This window comes from Pyxicephalus adspersus, chromosome 2 (assembly GCF_032062135.1).
Source record: "Pyxicephalus adspersus chromosome 2, UCB_Pads_2.0, whole genome shotgun sequence".
Classification (NCBI taxonomy): domain Eukaryota; kingdom Metazoa; phylum Chordata; class Amphibia; order Anura; family Pyxicephalidae; genus Pyxicephalus; species Pyxicephalus adspersus.
In genome coordinates, this window is record NC_092859.1 from 103,444,958 (window position 1) to 103,465,378 (window position 20,421).

General features: G+C 37.1%; 2 protein-coding genes across 5 annotated transcripts in view; both read left to right on the plus strand.

Moving 5' to 3' along the window:
• The window catches only part of ATXN7L1 (ataxin 7 like 1), a 58,391-nt gene extending 44,311 nt beyond the window's left edge, over nt 1–14,080 (plus strand). For 3 of the 4 annotated variants that reach the window (XM_072401675.1, XM_072401677.1, XM_072401679.1), the window contains 5 exons: nt 101–293; nt 1,587–1,708; nt 3,109–4,039; nt 5,573–5,647; nt 6,268–14,080. In XM_072401675.1, coding sequence (XP_072257776.1) covers nt 101–293; nt 1,587–1,708; nt 3,109–4,039; nt 5,573–5,647; nt 6,268–6,309 — 1,363 coding nt within the window. In that variant the 3' untranslated portion in view covers nt 6,310–14,080. The remainder of the gene's footprint in view (nt 1–100; nt 294–1,586; nt 1,709–3,108; nt 4,040–5,572; nt 5,648–6,267) is intronic. The other variant, XM_072401676.1, reaches the window with a different exon arrangement.
• Nucleotides 14,081–16,719: 2,639 nt separating this feature from the next.
• EFCAB10 (EF-hand calcium binding domain 10) overlaps nt 16,720–20,421 on the plus strand; it is a 6,057-nt gene continuing 2,355 nt past the window's right edge. Inside the window, exons 1-3 of the mRNA XM_072401683.1 lie at nt 16,720–16,899; nt 17,975–18,139; nt 19,919–20,000. Of these exons, the coding sequence (XP_072257784.1) occupies nt 16,794–16,899; nt 17,975–18,139; nt 19,919–20,000 (353 nt within the window). The 5' untranslated portion in view covers nt 16,720–16,793. The remainder of the gene's footprint in view (nt 16,900–17,974; nt 18,140–19,918; nt 20,001–20,421) is intronic.

Consider the following 20,421-nt stretch of genomic DNA (forward strand, 5'->3'; position numbering starts at 1 on the left):
GAACTAGGGAGGAAAGCTAGTATGGAGAGTGAAAGTATAACGTTTTGGTGATGTGGATTCTTGAGGTAACCGTGCAATTTTGCATTTGCCATACTTTTAGACCATCTTCTGCAAATAGTCTCAACAGCACGAGTTCTTCAAACCATAGCGGGTTTGTGCCAGAGCCTGCTGTAAATTCTGTGGCAGGGGATCTGGCCAGTCGGCTCTCCAGTGATGAAGGGGAAGCTGAAGGTGCAGAAGATACAGAAAAACTAGACTGTTACTACTCTGGGCATCATCCTAAACCTCTTGCGGTAAGTAGCCTCTTTTATTTTAGCGACTTTACGTACAACAGTTAGGTATGCCTTACATAATGGGATAATATGCAAGGGATCCAGAAATGTGTATGCATTTGCTGCCAAGTAAGAACCTAAAAAAAAGATTATAAGTCGAACATCATTCTTGAGTGAAAAAGTAAATCTACATTCCTAAAAGACAAGATTAAGCAACTGCCTCCTCTTTTTATGGTTGTAAATAACCCTCTTTATAATTTTGACATTTCATTTGTGGGTTTATAGACATAAATCAGGTGTAGGTATGATCCTAACCCACAAAACTAACTTCTCAAGCAATCAAGCTAGGTTTTCAAATAAAAATTTTCGGAACTAAACTAAAAATAAAAAAATTACACTTACCTTTAATCCTGCAGATCCCTCAATGGCGCTGGTCCTTCCCATGATCCGCTTGTTGGAATTCCCCTTTGTCCGGGTGCCGCCATCTTCTGTCTTCTCTTCTGTCTTTTCTTGCTACATAGCTGCTGTGAAGGGGGAAAAAAATGAGAGCCGATATCATTGCGCATGCATGAGATTGGTATCTCTTTTCCTTGGTGGAAAAAATGACCCTTCTGTGCATGCTAAAATGTGCATGCTAAAAATCAGCCCATGTTCTGAAGGAGCAGGCAGATCCTCCCGGGATGCATGAAGTAGGTATCCTGGGGGGCTCTGCTTTCATTAAGTCTTGATCACCGCAGCGATCAAGACTAAAAGGGGCAGTGCTGCTACCCCCCTTTAAAAAAAAACATTTTTACTTTATATAGAAGAGTTGTCTACCCCTACTATATAAATATATACTTACTATATACTTACTGCCTTTCACATACTAAAAGCTTTAAAAAAAAAAAGTAAGCTTTTTCTCAGAGCCACCAATCGGAGTCAAACCTGACTTTGAAGTATGAATGTGATTGATGATGCAAGAAGCATTTATGAATGTCACAGATTACCCAGAAATTTATATTGAGTATTCCATGTTTAACTAATTTGGGAACATACTAAGATGCTGGACTTTTGTGAGTTCTAGTGCCTGTTTAAGGTCTTAATATTAATTGAATGAAAAATGATGAAATGATAAATAGTTCATTTTGATTGACTCATCCAGTGATGTGGTCCATGTTTATAGAATTTTAACATTGGGTAAAACTTTGAACATTTTAACAGTAGTTGTACATAGTTAACGTCCTATGTTGTTCTTTTTTTTTTAACCTTGTGTTTTATTTTGTAGATGACACATTTAAGCATAACAACGGTTCCCTTATTCCATTTTGTTTGCAGTTCTGCTCATTTGGCAGCCGTTTAATGGGACGAGGGTACTATGTGTTTGATAGAAGGTGGGATCGATTTCGGTTTGCGTTAAATTCAATGGTGGAAAAACACTTGAATTCACAGATGTGGAAGTAAGTGTGCAGTAAATGACCATTTATTTATTTTATTTATTTATTTTGTGATCACATTTTGGCTAGCAAAAATGTATTTTAAAAGACGCTAATAAGGGATCTCAATCATATCAATAAGTATTACAGCATGTAAAGGATAGAGACAAAAGGGCCTTTTGGCAAACAAAAATAGATATTTTACCTGTGAGAGTTTCGAAGTATACACAATAAGTGAAATTTGTGACATTACTAGACATAGCATAGTTCAAACATAGTGCATATAAACATAGTGCATATAATATGGGATTTAAGGCGGTCATCTCTTTACCTGAAGAGTTGCACCTTGCGGCTTCCTCTGGGGGTTTTTAAGAGACTTTTATTGCCAAAAAGCCCTTTCTTTTTCCTCTATCCTGTATGGGCTAAATGCTTTATCTGGGGCCAGCTAATAATATTATAGTTTAATTTTATTGTAGAATCTGAGCTCTAGCATTTCTCTTATCCCAATATCAATCATAAGTAATCAAAAGAAGCAGAATGGCCCTAGTGTATTATTGTGAGATTGTAATTTAAGGAAAATAATAGCTGCTAATAGGAATAAAGCATAGGTACCCTGAGTTGCAGTACTGCCTATTTCATCTGACTTTTTTTAAATTTCAAAGATTTTATTGAAGTTTTCAAAAGTAAATTACAATAGTTGTTTTGCAGGTCATCAACATATATATAACAGATGTACAAAAATAAGGATTCAGCACTTTTACAAAACATAACTTCTTGTGTATAGTAGAAAAAGGTACAAAGAATTTTTTCTTCATCTGTATATAATAAAAAAAAAAAAAACATCATTGAAACTATACAACTATATATGGGGAAAAATACAAAATTATCACAAATATATATGGATCATCTGACAATTTTCCTAACAAGCAGTTCTCCTTTACTTTGGTTACTTGTTGAAACTTACACTGAAGGAACACTGACCCACTTATACTCTTCTTCCCCCAAATTTTCTGCTTCCCTGTTCCTCCAGGAATCAAACCTTGTGTAAGCTCCAGGTTAAAGACCTCATCCTTATCAGTTGCCAATATGCGGGCTTGACAATTGACTGCTCTGGCCTGTGCACTGCATGTTGAGAGGTCACATGATACCTGGAAGTTCTGGATACGTCATTACTGTTATCCTGCAGTTGCTGGTAGAGAAAACTACCAGTCAGAGGGTCAGTAAGGGAAAGACATGGGGAGGAGAGAAGCAGTGGGGAGCAAAGAGGTAGTGTACATAAAGAAGAGAAGGAGAAATAAGAAACAGGATTTTTTGTTTGTACAAAATGTTTTTAATTCTAGGCTAAATTTTTTATTGGCTGATTTTTTATTTAAATATGCATGAATTATGAATTCTTAATATTTTTTTTCCTGTTTACTTTTAAGAAAAATTCCTCCAGCTGCTGATAGTCCCATGCCTTCTCCAGCATCTCATACCGGCAGCCCTTTTCCTGCATCTGTCCTGCAGCCCTTCAGCAGCCCAAGTTCAGTGTACCTGCCCTCCCCACCTACTAATTCCAGAACCACCTCCTCTTATATATTGTCCAATGCATCCTTTGTTTCATCATCTGACACAAACTCTGTCGCCTCACACACCACAGCATTCCCCCATGTCACGACGACTCTGAATATCATGGACTCCACTTTCAAAGCCCCTTCTGCCATTTCCCCAGTGCCGACCCCCAGCCCATCACCATCACATAAACCGTCAAAATCGAAACCAGGCAAATCATCAAAAGTGAAAGACCTGTCCTCACGGAGTGATGAGCCTTCAAGTAACAAAAAGAAAAAGCCTCAGGCGCCTTCTTCCACCTCTTCTTCATCGTTACCTTTGCAGACGTCATCCTCTTCTACGTTTTCAGGGTCCCACAAGAAAAACTGCGTTTTGAACTCTAATGCGACAATAAACTCTTATCAGGCGACTGCTTCCTTTAATAGTGTGTCTGTGCACAATGCAAACAATGGAACAAGCCCAATTAGTGCCAAACTGGAATCGCCAGGAAGGACTTCTTTATCTGGTAGCTCAACGGACTCCATAAAACACATGAGTATGGTTGTTAGCAGTATTGACTCAAGCCTGTCAGTGTCTTCCCTTGTACATCATCCTGGGGAACATACACTGGCAGTTCACAATGCAGTGTCCTCGCTGCCTCTTCCCTTTGACAAATCAGAGGGTAAAAAGCGTAAAAACTCTAGTGCAGGCAGTAAGGCCTGCAAAATCACTAAAATGCCTGGTATGAACAGTGTTCATAAAAAGAGCACCACAAACCTTATATCTCCTGTGCCAGATCCACCAAACAGCTCCATGTCAAGACAGGTAAGTTAATAGATAAGTTATTTGTTATGTGGACCATATCCAAGCTACACATCTTATGGTATTTAGGTCTATAAAGTTACAGGTGCACCAACTACCAGATGGATGTCTCTGTTCAGCCATATTGAAGGACATATGTGGCCATATATGCACATAGGAAATGTAGTTGGACATTAGCTATGCTTTTGTAATGGCATCCTTTCAACCTCAATGGTGGTTTTCCCGAGTGTGGCTCGGGGTTCATTTTCAGTGGCAAAAGCGGCAACCCCGGAGCCACATTTGGGGTGGAATTGCCAGGGAATTTTAAAGTCCTACCTGGTTTCCACGTTCCAGCGGCATCCTCCAGCGATGCCCGGCATCTGCTTCCCCTGGCAATGCCAGCCCCCCATCGCAAGGCTACACAGATGCCGAATAATAAAATAATGAGTATTTTTACATTTACCGCTTTTACATTTAAAAATACTCATTATTTAGAACGCCAGGGAGGTTAATTACCTTAATCACATCAAATTCTCTATATAATAAACATTATACAGAATGAAAAACTTGCACTAAAATACCTTAACTCACACAGGTGTAGCCTTGTTTTTAAATTGTATTTTACGTTGTCATGTTTTGATTGTTGGCCCTTGCATAGTTTTTTTTACGTTGCACTATATTGCATATTTTATTATTGTACAATGTATATTTTTCTGTATAATAATGACTAGGCCATTGAATAGATACATGTAAAAACTGTATTTCAGTTTGGAAAGTATCCATCTAACTGCTTTCAAACACAATTTCGGTCTCTAATGAAAATTATGGATATAAGTATTCTAGTATTTAGTATAGTATATAGTTATAGCTTTCCAGTTGATTCAGTTAGGTACCATTTCAGTTCACATGGTGGGTGTTGGAAATACACATAGGGTAGATTTAGTAAAAGTGTTTATGTTGTTAACGTTGCATAGGATAATTTACTGAGCTTAGAGAAGGCAAAACTTTTTGACTTCAGCCATCCAGTAATGTACAAAAACCATAATTTTACCATTGTCTTCACTTGATCGGGTATTCTTTGCAAATTTTTACTATATTTACTAAGTGCATTGCCTCTAGCAGAGTGATAACTGAACAGCCTGAACTTCATTAGTAAATTAACACCATAGTTTTCTTTGAAAATCTAACAGTTTTTAGGCAACAACTTCCTATATAAAGAGCATCTCCTTTACAGCCACCTCAAGACAAACCGAAAGCAAAACTATGAAATAAAGGAGTTAATTATATTTGATTAATATACTGATGCATTTTTAAAACAAATACAGAGCAGAAAGGTCATATGGTCCTCTGAACTTGTTCTCCAAATTCTGTTCCAAGAGCAAAAAAAAAAAAAAAAAAAAACACAATATTTATTGCCTTCTACACAAGCAAAAGCATTTGGTGAACCCAAAGCATACTCTAGTTCCTCTTACAATAGTTTAGACATTATACTGTTTTTTTGCTAGAACTTTAGCTAAATGTTTTTGTACACTAACTTTTTATATGTCTTTTTACCAGATGGGGAAAAGTAGCAGTGTAGCTTTGTCACAATCTACTACTTCAAGTACATCAAATACTGCACACAACAAACAAGTAAGTTACCACCCAGTTGGCAATTTGTCCTGTGCTTTGACTTTCTGTGATCAGTTTTGTAGCAGATCTCTGCTATCAACTGGGGTGCAGCCAACCTTTAACAATATATTCGTCCAAACATTCCTGTGCCTAAAAAAGCTGTTTGATATCATTCATTTATATACACTGATATTGAATCAATGTATTTGTATGCCTTTTGTCTGAAGGGAGTTTTCTAAATTAAATAATAAGGCAAAGAATTATGTGCAAAGTGCAATAATTATAGCAACCCATGAGAATTCCACCATCCCTTAGTAGACTGAGGGATAGCAGTAAATAAGTGCACTTTGCACCCTGTAAGTTTACCTTGCAGTGCCTTTAAATTGTATGGCAAATTTGTCAGAAACTAATAAGCTGTTTGCATTGTGACATGTTGTGTTCAAGACATGATATACAAAACCTAGATAACAAAGCATCATCTATAAACCCATCTGTCCAGGATGAAGTGATCTTAAATTTTTTGATCTTTTAAAATAGTGCTCACCTTTGCTATATCATAAACAAGACAATAGGTCCACTGAAAATTCCTGATTGTGCTGTAATATTATACTTGAAATGGTTCATATTTTTTTGTCTTTAAGAAGACGGTGAACCGCGCTGGCAGAATACGAACACTTCCATGACGCTGAAAAATAATCAGACAAGTACTTTGAGGTATCTGCAGCCCTTCGTGAGCTCTTCATTGGCAACGAGCAGGGGCAGTGTGTTGCCTTTCATAACTACATAATGGAGACGTGTTAGTCTGAAGTTTACAGAGCCAAACTGGGAGTTTTAGCTTTGCCACTTATGGTTGGTGTATTACTTTTTTGTAGAAACCATTTCTTCTTGACCACAAGGGTGTTTTAGGAGATGAGACCGTTTTGCCTCGAGACCTTTGCTTCAAGAAGCATCATCTTCCCAACCTTTATGACCCTGAAACGGTCATAGCAGCAATGTCTGTACTCCTTTTTTTCTGCCCTTTATTTCATCATTTTTAAAATCAGTTACATTAAAGAGAAATGCAGCAAAAAGAGGATGGCACTTGAGTGAAATAATTACAGGTTGTTTTCAACTACATCTGTTACTGCGTATTGTTAGGCTACAATCACAAAGTGAACAGCTAGATATCTGGGTATTGTTCAATGGCCTCTTTTGTGATGGGAGATGAACTGAAGACAGCTGTTCCGCTCTTTAATTTGTTATGACCGGGCCAGCAATGAATTGGTAGACACCCTCCCTAATTTTATAAGTCTTCCTTTTCCTTTCCTTGACATCAAATTGCCATTTAAACTTTTCATAGTCTGGAAGGAAAAACAAACCAATAAAACAATGTTAAGTCCAAAGGGGTAAAAATAAATGTCCATATCACAATATATATAACTTGTTACTTTATGTATGAGCATCATACTAAAGTTTTATTTTGTTTCTTAAGGACAAGAGCAGCACATCATTGTCTTACAGAGCATCTCCCAGTTTGTTGGCTGTTTTCAGGTTATTAGATGTAACTTTGTGTATCCTGATTTGAGGGACTTCTCAGTTACATAGGTGTGCAATGAGATGAGTGTGGGGAGAGTAAGGTCCACTTCTGGTGATGACACTGGAGACATAACCCATTCTAGGCTTATTTGGTAATGTGGTGCATATATAGTATGTGGTTGCTCATTGCAAAAAAACAAAATTAATCATTTTAAATTTTATTTTAAAGTGAATATTATTTTATTGTCTATAACAGTGTGCCACTGATGTTAATACCACATTATTAAATAAAATCCTCTGGCTTCAAATGTTGGTCCGGGTCTTTAAGCCCCCTGTTAAGACTCAAGCATTAGAATGTCTATTTGGTTCCATAATACCATTCTGGTTGCTTCTAACCCATTCTACAAATTAAAAAAAATGAGTGATATATAAAATAGTATCTACTTAAGTACCTGTTAGATATAAAATAAATAACAATTGGAGATATGGAAATAATGTTGGTGAATACTTTTCCATTTGTTTCAAATAGATTCCTTTCAGAGATTCTCTTCATTATTTTTGGGTGTGTGCTGGGAGGCTCAACCATGTTCCTTTTGACTCCTTTAGTAATGGATTTTGTCTAGTAATAATTTTGCACACTTCAGCCAATACAATTGAATTGGCCAGATCTTTTTGATTGTAGTTGTATGCAAATTAATGCATCTAGAGACAGAAGGGACGCAGTTGCAATTTATAATGTTGAAAGTGTAGTTTATAGGATTTACATTAGCTGCACTTGATATAGAATTCTTAATTTGTTTTCATATTTTGAGATGATACTTGCCATGGTACCACATGTTTTTACTAGAAAGTCTGGTCCTGTTTTACACAAAGTTAGCATTTGTATCGTTAAACTACCTATATTGTTTTTTACCCTTTCCACAATAAATACCATATATACTTGAATATAAAAAAAATTGTCACCATAATGGCACTGCATTTTTAATCTCAAACTGGTATAGCTGATTTGTCTAAGTCCCATCTGTTGTGTCTCCTCTGTGCAGCTGCTGCCTGCTTGTGTGTCTTTAACTGCCCGCTGCATCATATACACTTGTTTATAGTTGTAATATACTCCCTCAAGCCACTATCCACCATAATTATAAATGGTTAACTTGGTCTTATTGTAGATAGAAGGCTAAGTAAGTAATTTATATTAGTAAAAGCCAGGAAAGTACATCTGTACAGCTCTAAACAACAACTCTGAATGATGCAGCAGGCAGCTGAGAATATACTTGACAGGCAGCTACTGCACCGACCTGGTGATTAGAAATAGGACAAGTGAGCTATACCTGTACAACCCCTCCGCCCCTCACTTTATTGTTGAGTCAACCATTTTTACCTGTTTTCTCAAGTATAAATGGCGCTGCTTGGCTTATACTTAAATAGGCTTATATTCAAGTACATATGGATTTCCTTCTCCACTATGAAATACCATGGTTGATAGAATGGGCACCTCTTTGATAGCAGTTACTTGAAAGTTGCTTCAAACAAAAAACTTTTCCCATCTTTTTTGCATACCGCTTTAGCAAATAATGAATATTATTGTTTTCCTGGGATTAGCAACCAGTAAGTTCTTTCTTATTTCCTTAGAATTGGGAAGGGGAGTTGCTTATATTAGGGTTCAATGTTTTATTTGTCCCAAAAAAACCCTGTGAAAATGTGCCATCCAGCAAGTTGCTGCAGTGTTATTTTAATAACATTATATTTGGCTCCCTGGACCAAGAATCATTTTTGGGTGTTTTAGTTTTCATTGGCAAATAACTTTTCAAAGATCCCTCGAGGCTACACTGTTAAGCAAGGACTGATGGAGTAGAGAGGAGCTGGTTGTGACAGTCACTGATCATCCGTTTCATAGAAAATCATGGGCAGAGAATGGTCTGTTTCGCCACAAACTTCTGTGAGGCCAAATCCAGGAGTAGAAGAGATCATGAGTTGCAGATTCCAAAAAGCCAATAAATGCTTAAATGGGGTCAGAGACAGAGGGATTTTATTTTCTACAATGTTTGTTTGATCCACTCCACCAGCCCCTGTATAACAGTTTACTGTGTAGACTTTGTACAAGAGAATATGTTAAAATTCCAAATTACAGAGGCCAAAACACTGCCAGATATAGAAGACTGTACAAGATCACCTTGACATGACATGGTATCTTCTGTTGTACTGCAAGGTCTGCTTCACCCTGTGTCCAAACCTGTGTGTATGAAAGCTTTGCAATTTTCAGTCATACTGAACTCTTTCTGTCTCAACAGTGTTAAAAGTGCACTTAATATGTTGGCTTAATTTACATCATAATGGTGGGCTTGGATTTCCTATACAGCTTCATACAGTAACTATAATATATAAAATTATGAATTAGAGCTAAGATTGTTCAGGGGAAAACATTAAGGATACTAAGGACTTTTTTGTTGTTGTTATTTAGTGTTAATTTTATATTAATTTATGATTTGTTGAAATGATTTGAGACTGAGTAATGCAACTTAGAAAAGTCAGAGCAATGTTTATATTTTTTTTTTATATGCGTTATGTTGTATATTTCTAAAGATGGAAATAATCTGTACATATCTTGGTTATTTTTGCACAGTTTTTTTAAGATTGTAAGGATCTTACATATGGTCATTATTTATTTATTGTTTTTCGTTCTGGTGTGCTGAAACTGAGGATTGAAATTGAAAAATCTTGCCTCTTCTTTTGCTGCTTTACATTCCTTTTAAATATCCATTTCTTTCTAAAACTTGGAATACATTTTTCTTTTATCTCTGAACTTTAAATCCATGTCTAGAAGTGTGTCTATCCCTCTTTTTCCCAAAGGTCCAGGCAGGAAAATGTAAAGGTAACATAACAATTCCATATAGCACTAATGCCTCAAAGAACCTATGGCCAGAATATAGCCAATGCTGACAGTAAAGCAATACACATAAGCTGGTTTCATTTGCCCATCAGCCTTGGAATATTTGACCTGGGAAGTTGTATACTGTAATCACATGTGTTTCTCAAATTCTTGCTTTTCTTTCAAAGAGAATTGTTTCCCTTTTCTGGAATGTGTATTAAGTAAGTAGTTTGCTAACAATACTTGGAGAAAACAGTGCCTTGTAGAATGAGGGGTACAACTGTACACTTGCAAATTCCAACTGATCTTTTTGTAAATGTTGCTTTAGACTTCCAGCAAAACAAAGTTAGTTTGCCTTACTGCAGACATTTTATGTGTGGTTTGGTCTGTATATTTGAAAGGCTAAAAAAAATGTCATCAGGAACCCTAGATATTTTTTTTTCATAGAAATCAAATGTGCTGCCATACTTTGTATTTTTCTGTATTGCAGAATGCTGATAATTGGAAGCCAAGGGGTCTCTTTCATTAAGGGGGGAGTGAAAATCTTGCCCAGCAAATAGGTGAACATACAAGCTGTTGTTTAAATAAAATGTGTTAACCTAATCTGTACAAGGATTACAGACACTAGATAAGGGCAAAATTATTCACTGCATATCTGACTATACCTTCCAGGGTAAATGCAATTATTTTGAATGTCTTTGTGCCGAATCCCTCAATCTGCGAGTTCGTTAGTCTGATATACTTAATCAGTTCCCTGGGAATTAAGCATATTGGTGTACTCGTATTCAGGAGAGTCCCCTGGAAAGTAATAAACTTTTTTCTTTCTTTTGTTTTTTCTTTATTTTTTTTTTTGCTTAGTTTGCCACTAATTGATTCATACACCTTTTTTGAATACCAATACTTTTAGATTATATGTTTAGTTTTCCCAGTTCAAGTTAGAAAATTAGAAGGTAGACTTTCCATTAACCATATGTTCTCTAGTTCCTCTGTCTTAGTTTCCTCCCCAAAGAGTCGAACCATCATATGGGTAGTAGATACATGGAGAAAATATTGTTCTGTTCTTAATAAACAGATCAACTACTGATGCTTTAGGTCTAAGTAATAACATGTGAATTGGTCTTCACTACCACTTAAGTTGTTTTTTGTTTTTTTTGACTAAATCAACAAAATCAAGAGAAACTAGATCACGTTGACTAAATCAAGTAGTATTTTATAATTGCCATAGCCCATCAGTCCGTGATCTTTTTTTTACAAGGAGTCCACAAACACATATTACTGCCTTAGTGTTCTGCAACAATACAGGGAAATGACATGAAAATCAGTTGATATATACCTAGGTTCTAACATGTCCGCCTGTCAGTGTGAAATGAGCCAAAATATTCCGATTCTTCTTTGTATTTTATTCCTAAATCTTTGATAACGAATGCTGGAAACCATTTCTTATTACTGGTAATTCTTGAGAATTGCTGAATTTATAAAGTGTGGTAAGAAATATCCTTTATGCTATATGCCAATAGTAAGGCTCGGCTCAATATTAATATGTAAAATATGTGCAGCACACTGAGCCTAGGTCCCAATATTAAAGTACCTTCAACTGTATTGTGAAATACATAGACTTTCTGCTAGCCATTACTTTTTACCCTAATTTGGTTTGAATTTGCAATTGGAAGAGACATTACTGCCCAATTACAGCAACAATTTTACTTTTAGAAAAGTGGCCTGCTAAAGCAGACTTATACCGAGAGATTATGAAAGCTGCCATTGCTGGATGTAAAGCTAATGTTTTGGTTTCAATAACTGAAACAAGCAGGCAGTTCTAAATCTTGGTAGAGGAAGCCCAAGTGAAACAGATGGATACCTGACATGGGGCTTGAACCACATGAATCCATCCACGTTAATTGTCACACTTCCCAAATGTAGGTTTATAAGAAATAATAGGGCATCCAGCTATAAGAGGGCAGCACCATCATTATAGATTAAAAGGCGAAGTAACTCATAAATTAGAATACCCTAAATAGAAATGAATCAAATTTAAAACAAACTGAAGTGTTATTTTTGGTTGACCTTTAATATAACTCACCAAGTAGTGTTCACTCAAATCGATCCAGAGCCATAAACTACTGCTGCAGAAATCACCGCTGCAACCTAAAAGACTTCTACGATCTTGATAATCATCCTGCACTTTACTATAGTTTCTAAAAAATAATTAGGAAGATTAAAATCTAGATTATATTAAATCACAGTATTCAGCATATTGTTATACATTTAGCCTTTCTATTCCCATTTTCAGGCCTCTTTTTGTAATAAATACCAGGATGTTTGTAGTGGTCCTTGGTACCAAACATGCAGCTTTAGATATTAGATTATACATCATGTGTTGGACATGGACACTTCTATTTCACACCAGATGTTATCAGAAATGGTACTGGATCCATGTCTTGATATTTTCTAGCTGGACAAATAAATACAGTACAACTCATTGTCTTAATTGTGAGTTCCCTAAAGCTTCTATTGAATGAGGCAAATAGCTCTGAAGGTGAATGGGTTCATTATGTAATGAAATTGAATGACATTCCCAGCAATAGAAGCTCAGAATCTGCCACACTTTGCAGTGTACAAGCCAACTGTTAGCCATACAAGTGACATGCAGAACTTGTTTGCCTTTTTTTGTATTAATATAACAATGTACATAGCAATGATTGACCTTTGTAGAAGATACATTTATACAGCATATTCTAACAGAGGCTCGGCTCTTTAAAGGAACCTTTTTTTTCTTCTCCTCTACACCTTTTAATTTTGGTATGCTGTATCAACCATGACACGTGAACAAAACTCTGATAACGGTAGGAACAAAATAAAACAGGAATTGTGCTTTCCTGCTACAACAGAATGCAGCTACTCCAGAAGGCTTTTGAATATGACATGCCCATTATTCTGTGTAACATTTTTACAATACATACTTTTCTATACTATTTTCTTTTCCTCTTTTTCCTTTATGTGTTATTGCTATCAGTGTAATTCATTCCATACTTAATGTACTTGAGAAGCAGTGTGTGGTGGGAGGAATCTGATCAAATTTTTATCCACTCTTGCATTAAAGGAGGGAGGCTAACAATTTCTCAGGGTTCCACAACTACTGTGGGAGCTTCAGTTTGGTTCAGTGTAGAATATTCTCCATGGTGTATGTAATCAACATGTCGTACCCTTTGATTGTTAAGGGTATGTCAAATGCCCTTCAGTACTGATAGGGTTAAAATAAATTTACAGTTTATGGCAGCCTTTGACTCTCAGTCAATCAGCAGCATTTTCTGGGATGTGTCTGTTCCTCAACCGGAGAACCTTGGAGGTTGTCCACTTCTAGTTTAGGGTTGGTTCCACAAAGGCCTTAAATGATATTTTCTGCAGAAAAGGTCACAGTCATATGCAGCTTAAAACCATTGTTAGGAATCATTTATTTTTTACATTTAGTTGATGTGACTGAAAGAAGTTAGTACTTTAGTTCTTACAAACTGAAGACCAGGGCAAAAATGTTAATTAACTTGCTTGAGCATATTAAGTTACTTTAATTTCGTTGTACTTGAAGTGTCCTCAAAATTGTTGATGATTATGATGTAAAGGATTTTACACTTTTTTATTTCTTTTTTTTGGAAGAAAATACTAAGGATGTTTATGGACTGTTAAGCTGAACTGGAGCTGTATTTAAAATAAATACATTAAAAACACTGGGGTCTATTTTCAGTGGTGCAAAACTGCAAAATATAACCCGTCCCAAAATGTTCAAGTAGATGTAAATAGTAAATTCTATGATGTAAAATTTAAAAAAAAAAGAAAAAATAGTTTAAAAATGAACAAATGTATCTGATTGATACTGCCATGGTCACGTGCCTGGCCTGGAGATATTTTCCAGTGAGGGATGTATTGTTATTGTCTTACATTTATTTTTTCTTTTGTTTTTTCTTTATTTTTTTGTAACATGGCTTTGTAAATAAAAATAATTTATATGTTTGTAAGAAAACACATTTGTTTTGTAATTTTTGTTTTAATAAATGGATTTTTTTGGCTAAGATGATAAAGATTTGAATGTTATGAATGGTGTCAACTTTTACACACACAAGGAGAATTCAGAATGGGGAATTATTATTATTATTGATATTAATAAACCGTATTTATATAGCGCCAACATATTAGGCAGCACTGTACATTAAAGAGGGGTTACAGGTGACAGACAGATACAGAAAGACACAGGATAAGGAGAGGACCCTGGTCAGAAGAGCTTACATACATACATACATACATATATATATATGCAACCAAGAATAGGTGCCAGAAACTTGGAGTGAACAGACAGGTAAGGCAGAATATTGCTTGTCCCTTTCTGCAATAATATGCTGCCTGATTGAGCATTTGTAAAAGTGGAAGTGATCTTTAACCAAAAGGTAAAATTGCATATCTCCATATTTCTCGGTCCTGTTTAGTACTGGTGCTGCAGAAAGTAGGTAAATCCAGAGTACATTACAATGGCTGTTTACAAGGTACGCAGCAGGGTGCGATCTTGCTGTCTGATATGTGTTGGGGTAGAAACACTTCCGAAAGTGTAATGCCATTTGCACTGTGTATCATCATGAGGCTGGAACAGAAGAAGAAAAAGCTAGAAGATAATGGAGCAGAAAAGAGGAAGAAATAAAATGATTTTTGAATACAAGATATCCCTAAACTGTGTGAAAGGTTAATTGTCCACATGTGCTAGCCCTAGCAGTAGCCACTTACCCAACCCTTGCTAACCCTAGTGATAAATATTTACCCATTTTAATGACAAATGCAACCACTGGTGTTCAAAATTGTCAGTGCTGGGGTCAGAGCACCAAAACCAAACTACCTATTATAGTTTAAGTATAATAATTCCTACTGATCTGTGTCCTTTTCCTGCATAATGTGGGGGTTAAAGGTGTCCCTGTTTCTGCTCTCAGAGAGATAATAAGTTTGGCTGTCAGATTTTGTTAGGTTCAGTGTTGAAGTCTCTTAGTGTTGCCTAGTCTTATTATCTAACCCTACTTCTCATGATGTCTAATCTTAACGCTTTACCTAAAAAAAGTGCCTGACCTACCAACCTCTTCCCATTGTCTAACCTTAACCACCCATGCCTTGTGCCTTAACCTACCTACCTAACCAAGAACCAAACCCTAAAGGTTTCCTACTTTCCAGGTAGCGAAATCTGATGGCTAGCAAAATATAATGAAGAATGGAATATATGAAAATGAGAAACAATGCACAATTACAAAGTACCTCCATCTATGTAACAGACTGCTGGCATGAAAGAAGTACAGGTAGTCCCCAGGTTAAGGACATCTGACATACAGACACCTAGATATGAACAAAGCTTCCCTGCTCGCTCGTGTGCAGAATGGAGGTTTGAAGGGGGCGGTTTGCATGACTTGCAGAAGAAATCTTTTGCTAAATATAGGTGAGGTTGTGGGTGATCTTAAGGACCAAGTTCTTTCTGCAGCCTCTTGTAACTCTTTAACGACCAAGACAAACTGCAGTTGTTTCTTTTTGCATATCAAAGCACAGCTTGCTTTAGAAGTTAATGAATGTCCAAGCTCCATAAAGATTTTTTTTGCTTTGTTTGTGATTAACTCACAGTGAGGATTTTATACAGTAACTTACACCACCCTGCCTAATATGTTGAGACAAACATCTGTCCTAAATGGATCTATTAAAAAAATGTACCTGTTCTGACTTACATACAAATTCCACTTAAGAACAAACCTACAGGCCCTATCTCGTATGTAACCCGGGGACTACCTGTACTAATATCATGGTAACCTAGGCCAGGACAAATCTGTAGAAGCCACAACAATGCAGCTTTGATCTGATTTATCAGCCACTTTCCAGCAGCCAAAAACACAATGATACATGGTATACAGAGCATGAACAATAACACGGTGGGTATACCCACAAATGTGTTTTTACCCTCCCTCTTCTTGCTTCAGGGAATAAATTCAATGTTTTAGGGATTGGTTGAAAACTGCTTTTTAACCAAAGTTTGGTTATCCTGCTGCCCCTCTTTCTCAGGCCTAAGGGAACCAAACCTCTCCCTCCATAGAGATCCTGGCGGACACAACTCCTTCTCTTTGTGTACATCCAGCTGGCCCACCATTGCCTTTCTATGGAGCAGCAAGACTATGTGTGGTTACCCCATGCACCATAGAAGTCTATGGGGGAGCTTGCTGGATGGAAACTGAGAAGGCCATTAGGATCCTAAGTAAGAGTGTGTGGAGGGGACTGAATGACCAAACTTTACTTACAAGTACAGTCCTATTTAATGTACAGCACTGCGTAATATGTTGGTGCTATATAAATACTCTTTATTAATAATAATAATAATAATACGTAACTGGTAATAACTTTCTTTATGGTGAATGATACATCAGAGCAATGAAAGGGGCGACAAGGAAAAGGGGGTAGCCCCTACAAATGAAGAACAGCTATGAGTTATGAAATGATTGTAACAAATACTTGTGTCTGTATTATCAGCACTTCAGGCACTGACAGGTTTACTGCGACAAGGACGCTTCAATATTTATGCAAACATCCGATTTAAATTAAAACAAAAGCATTGGTCTCCGAGAAAATGGCTCCTCCAGCCACTTCTATAAAAAAGCACAAACGGGGACAGCTTAGTTGGGCCTAGGGCAGAACTCTGACATCACTTCCGGGATACAGAGGAGGCGACTCCAGTGTTTACGTATCGCCGTCTCCTAGTAACCAGGAACGCTGAGCGGAGTCATGGCGGCGAGCAGCAGGGAGGTGGAATGTGAAGAATATCTCCGAGAACACAAAATCATAGATCTGGTCAACAACCTGACCAGCCTGCTGCTGTATCACCGGCCAGGTAATCTGTCACTGCTCTCCACACTGTTCATGGATACGGTGACTAAGGTACTGAGAAGAATGATGTATATGATGCAGTATGTGTTTTCCTAGTCCTTCCGGTGGAATTGTTATTTTTTCACTGTCAGGGTGACAACACTGTTCTTTCTGCAATGTGATCGCATGATGGTATTTGAAATTGAGTTTGAAGAGAGTAAATAAAAAATAAAATCCATTGCAGAGACGTATTGTGATTACCTTGGGGAAGGACTGCAACTTATAAATCATTATTGTGCTTTGTCACCTTTTCGGCATGTTTGTGTCCTGTATGATCTTCTTTTTGTCAGTGATTAGTTCCTCCTCCTTGACTAAGCAGCATTCATTATATTGACACCTGAGCACTACTTACCTGAGAGGTATCCTTGTGGGTGTGTCCATGACAGCCTGGGCTCAGAGGAAGTGGGATGACTCTGGCTGTCATTCAACATGGAAGACAAGCAATGCAGGACCTTGGAGCAGTCAGTCTGCATGGGGCTTTGACAGGAAGGAATCATCACAGAAAGTTTTCTTTTGTAACTTTAAAAGGGACAGGGTAACATAAAAAAAAAACAAAAAAGTTCAACTGGTATATATGGGGATATGAGTGTCACCATCACAGTAATACAATTATTATCAAAATATAGTTCTGCTGTATAGTAAACAATTGTTCTTCTTGTATTTATCTAGGTCCCTGTCTGCCCCCCCCCGCCAAAAAAAAACCCCAAAAAAACAAAACCCTGGCAGAATCCCCAGCTGCCTCTGTCAATGAAGTAGACACCAATATTGCCATGTTTGTTCATCACATAAATGTAGAGTACGGTAAAAGGAAGGCCATGTATAATGGACAGATCTTCAGATAAATATCAACATGAGCAGTTAAATGACTGATCAAATCTACTGATGGAAAATACAAGAGAAAACATCCCCCTCTCTACTCCAAATACATCAAAAAAATTGCAGATGGGGAATACCATTAGAAAAAAATGTCAACTTTTTATGTTAGTTTACGGGGGAATATAAGCATTTAATTTTCCTGCTTTAAAAAAATCTATTTGTAGAAAGACCTAGAGAATTTCTCATATCCCAACTGGAAAAGCTGAAGCTTGCCAGGATTGCAGATTTGGATTATCCCTGTCTTTTTGATGAATCGAATGTGGAAGCAGTTTTTGGAATGCTGGACCCTGCTGGACAAGGTTACATAACAGGGACTCAGTACACTGAAGGTAACAGTTTTGTACTTTTGAGTTGCTTTAAATAGGTTATTTGCTCCTAAATGATCATTTGTGTATTATCGTTAGCCACCAGTAGATGGAGCTGTGTCCTCGTGTAAAGTCTTTGATACCTCTGATCTGTCAAATGAGACAAATGCAGTTCCAGTGTATGCCACTAGGTGTCACCTCAGTATAAACTGAGATTCTTTTTCTTTTGGCAATTTGAGACCAAAAAAATCTTGGTTTATACTTGTGTATATACAGTATTTTGTTTTGTTATCGTGGGACCAAAAAACTTTTTATCTTTGCTGCTGACAAACCACATCACCCCTGGTACTTTGTTTCCTATGGACCAGAACTTTTTCCCCACTATGGGACTGTTTATTTAAAGATAGCTTTGTCGTTACATAAATTAAGAAAGTAATCCAATCTCTAATACATAATTATTCTATTTTCCATGTAAACTATATACAAAAAGATGTAGGGTGGTTCAGCAGCTAGCATTCTGTGAAGTTTGGTCCTAGGTTCTAATCACGGCCAGGAATTTTCCCATTTGCCTTCCTGGTGTTCTTGTGGCTTTCCCCGACACCTCCAAATGCATGTAGTTAGGTTAATTGACTCCCTTGTGGCACTGGGCTGCGAGCAGCTGCTGAGCACAATATGAAAGCGTAATAATTATATTGAAATTAATTATAAATGTTTATTTAAAAAAAATAACACTAACATTAGGAAGATGTAGAAAATGAAGTTCTTTTTCTAAAAGACCAGTGTTAATTTTAGGAACATGCAAGGTAACTTTTTTGGCAAATCGTCTTTTTTTACATTTTGCACATTTTATTGTTATGTGACACAGTTTTGACAAAGCCATCTCTGCCTCAGAAAATGCAGCAGCTTAGATTCAGGTAAAACTGCCTGCTTGCTTCCATCTCTCTACCAAAAGCAATAAGGGCCTGATTTATTAAAGCTCCCCAAGGCTGGAGAGGATACTCTTTCATCAGCGAATCTGGGTGACCCAGCAAACCTAGAATGGATTTCCTAAAAGTCATTTGCCATTTGTTAGCAAATGTTTTCAATTCTGGAGCATATTCATTCCAGGTTTCCGGGATCACCCAGCTTCATTGATGAAAGTGTATCCTCTCCAGCCTTGGAGAACTTAATAAATCAGGCCCAAAGTCTTGCACTTTATTCATAGAAAGATGGAAAAAGGCCATTCAAAAACACCTATCTTACAAACATACAGTTTACCACCTTCGATAAAAAGGTACAGCGGGGTCACCTGGCTACAACGTGTCAAAATGAGACCGTTCATAAGCCATATATTACTCCAAATTTACCAGGTGAACATTGACAAATCTTGTGTTAAGTAAAACAGGCAAATCGGGTTTAAAAACTGGTGAAAACCATAGTAATAAATAGAATAAATGTAAAAGATTCACATCCTGGTAAAAAAAAAAGAATGGGTGAATTTGGGGCAAAATGTAGGCAAACAATAATAAATGGACCGTTAAATGGAGCAGGGGCCTTCGACTTGTCTCCGAGGCTGGGATCTGCGTACATTTTTAGTATCTCTCTAACAGATAAAGAATGGTTTATGAAGGGTCAAAAATGAATGGTCATACTGAAACGGCCTGTATGTAGTCCTGGCTTTGAGGAACCCTGTGCCAGAGGTTCATAGTATAAAATTATAAAAATATAGTAAGTTAAAACCTAGTGTTCATGAATGTTTTATAAGAAATTGTATGTAGCAGAGCTTTTCCTACTTTATTCTTGTATTTGTTTTTGTACTTACAGCTTTGAAAACCTTGGGCATAGATATTACCAGTTTACCTGCACCTCCAGAGAAAATCACACTGGAAGTCTTTAAACATGACGTGTGAGTATCATATGCTGTTCTGCATTTGTTTCTAAACAAACAATATATCTACAATATGTGGAGCCATACCTGATTATTTAATAACAATATTTATTTGTTGTCTATTTGTAGCAATCTTTAGGTTGCAATGGATAGTCTATATCAGAGGTCGGCAAACTCTGGCCTTTAGGCCAGATACGGCCTAGCCAGTAGTCTGTTCCCGCCTAACGCCCCCTAGTTTTTTATTAGTTGATCCGGCCAAATTCGGTCTGGCAGGGGTTAACATCTCGCTGCTCTTGAGCCTCCTTGTTGTGGCTCCCTTCCCTTACCCCGGTGGCTGGCGATACCACTTCCGCCGCTGGGGTAGGGGGGCACTCCTTCTCCTCCGTATGCATTGTGGAGGAGAGGGATTTCCCTTCAGGGACATTCCTTGGGGGGGGGG